This window comes from Limulus polyphemus, unplaced genomic scaffold (assembly GCF_000517525.1).
Source record: "Limulus polyphemus unplaced genomic scaffold, Limulus_polyphemus-2.1.2 Scaffold2509, whole genome shotgun sequence".
In the NCBI taxonomy this organism is placed as follows: Eukaryota; Metazoa; Arthropoda; class Merostomata; order Xiphosura; family Limulidae; genus Limulus; species Limulus polyphemus.
In genome coordinates, this window is record NW_013668119.1 from 176,509 (window position 1) to 179,370 (window position 2,862).

Below are 2,862 nucleotides of genomic sequence, written 5' to 3' on the forward strand. Positions count from 1 at the left end.
AATGGGCTATCTGTGATCTTAGCGAGCTCAAGGCTAACCAATGGGCTATCTGTGATCTTAGCGAGCTCAAGGCTAACCAATGGGCTATCTGTGATCTTAGCGAGCTCAAGGCTAACCAATGGGCTATCGGTAATCTTAGCGAGCTCAAGGCTAACCAATGGGCTATCGGTAATCTTAGCGAGCTCAAGGCTAACCAATGGGCTATCTGTGCTCTGATATCGAAAACCGATTTGTAGCGTCGTAAACTTGTAGACTTACTGCTGTTCCACTGGGTTGGGTACATATAAAGTGTAGCCAACTTTAGAAAATTTGGTATTGTAATTCCATTACGAGTTATCCTTTCATTGAATTCTGACATAAGAAAATTTGTTTGTTGTTAAGCGCAATGTTACTAGATGATTTATCTGTGCTGTGCTCGCTATGGGATCAAACCTTGAATTTTAGCATTATAAACCCCCAAGATTATCACTGAGCTATCGAGGTGTACATACAAGGGTAGGTCTGATGCCTTAAAACCAAACCGTTGTATGCTATTTGCATTGAATAAAGATGAAAGGTTTAATCGAGTTGCTGGCTATAAAATCAGTTCACAAAGCTAAATTTAATTTAAAAAGAGAAAACAGAGATAGTATTGTTGTGGTTGAAATATTGCAAAATGAAAAAAGGTTTTAATGTGGGAAATATTGCTAATAATTTCGTTCAATAGTTCCTTGAACAACGGTTGCTACACTTATCACACTGTTAAGCACTTCGTTTTACGATCACTATTAAATTTACTACAGACACAAATGTTTTCGCTGTGCTTATTTGTTTGTTTTTAGAGCAGAGCCACATAGGGCTATCTGCTGTGTCTACCGCGGGGAATCGAACCCCGAATTGTAGCGTTGTAAGTCCGTAGACTTACTGCTGTCTACCGGGGGACATTTGCTGTGCACTTTTTTTTTACAAAAAAAGAAAAAAAGCCCACCATCTAGTGGTGATTACTATAATAATTGTAAAATTATGTAATAAAGTTTGTGGTTTGTCTCTTAATTCAACTGAGTAATGAATTCCTCGTGGTGGTGGTGGGGGGGATTTTGTTGGTAACTGTTCATAAAGCAGTGTGTGAGACTGATATGTTTCAAATCAAATACAACGTATTAGAGACAAAAACAAGATAAGATAGTTTGTTTATAAAAGTAAACAGAAACTTCGAATAAAGAGAGAGAAATGTAAGAGATTTGTTTGTAATTAAGCACAAAGCTACACAATGGGCTATCTGTGCTCTGCCCACCACGGGTATCGAAACCCGGTTTCTAGCGTAGTAAGTTCGCAGACATACCGCTGTGCCACTGGGGGGCTTGTAAGAGATATATATATCCTAGCTATTTTTTAGCGTCGTTGGACTTTTCCAATGTTTAACCTTATGAATCGTTCACCAGATCTGGTGAACTACTAAGAATAGGCCTGAAGACCAAACTATGGAAGGAGGACTCCATAAGAAACAGTCCCCATTTCGGATGAACTGACTAAACCAGTCTTACCTTTTTCTTCTTTCTCTTTAACAACGTCCTTGGGAGTCTTATTTTCTTTCATGCCTTTCCAGTACTTCTTTTCATATTGAGCCTGAAACAAAATAAATATTCCATTCTGTACTTGGTATTCACGACGAAGAAGCTCGAAAATTCCTTCATAGAACTTAATTATAAACGTAGATGGCGCCATAATCTAGTGTCATAAACGAATTAGTTCTGAAGATTACAAAACTATAATGGCATATTTACAGGACTATATTATCCTGCAATGAGAAGCATGATATGTAATTCAGGAAAGTAATACCCAATGAAACATTACCATCGAGTCACATGATTCAGATATCCAATAACTTTTCAGCGAGGCTTAAAAAAAAGGAGGTTAAGCTACAACTAATAGGCGCTGAAGTATCAGTGTTACAAGAGCCATTGATATATCAAGAAATAACTCAATACAGGGTAATTAAGATATTGTATAGTAGTAGGAAAGATACCGTAACGTGGGTTGGAAAGTAATGAAGCGGATCTCTGATATAAGATCGCCCTTATAAATAGTCCGAGTGATCTTTGAGATCTTTTGTTTTAAGTTTTATAGCAAATCAATTTTCCGTTTTCTGTATCTGAATAAGGCTTAAGTAGTTGAAGACACAACGACGAGCAAAAGCGACACGACTTTCTGGTTTGTTTGTTTGAATTTCGCGCAAAGCTACACGAGGGCTATCTGCGCTAGCCGTCCCTAATTTAGCAATGTAAGACTAGAGGGAAGGCAGCTAGTCATCACCACCCACCTCCAACTCTTGGGCTATTCTTCTACCAACGAATAGTGGGATTGACTGTCACATTAAAACGCCCCCACAGCTGAAAGGGCGAGCATGTTTGGTGGGACGGGGATTCGAATCTGCGACCCGCAGAGTGCGAGTCAAGCTCCCTAACCACCTGGCCATGCAAGGCCCGACATTCTGGAAAAACACGAAAATAACTATTAAGAAAACTCTAAATTTTCATCCTGATATCTATCTATCTATTTATCTGTCTATCTATAAGAACAACCAACAAAAACAGATGCTTTCTTTTTATTTTAAGAACAATCGTTCCATTAAACTAGAGAATACAAATCAAAATATAATCCACCAGGTGGCGTTTCTTTTTAGGTTTAACTTTTGTTAAAAAAAATCCCTTCACATCGATGAGCTTATCTTTTCAGAAAGTAACGAATAGAATTTTTTTATCAAAATATAATCCACCAGGTGGCGTTTCTTTTTAGGTTTAACTTTTCTTAAAAAAATTCCCTTCACATCGATGAGCTTATCTTTTCAGAAAGTAACGAATAGAAAAACTTTTTTTTTCATAT

At 37.6% G+C, this 2,862-nt stretch overlaps 1 protein-coding gene across 1 annotated transcript in view; it reads right to left on the reverse strand.

Moving 5' to 3' along the window:
- LOC111087706 (plasma membrane-associated cation-binding protein 2-like) overlaps window positions 1-1,614 on the reverse strand; it is a 15,985-nt gene extending 14,371 nt beyond the window's left edge. The window contains exon 1 of the mRNA XM_022395288.1: window positions 1,524-1,614. Within this exon, the coding sequence (XP_022250996.1) occupies window positions 1,524-1,575 (52 nt within the window). The 5' untranslated portion in view covers window positions 1,576-1,614. The remainder of the gene's footprint in view (window positions 1-1,523) is intronic.
- Window positions 1,615-2,862: the final 1,248 nt, after the last annotated feature.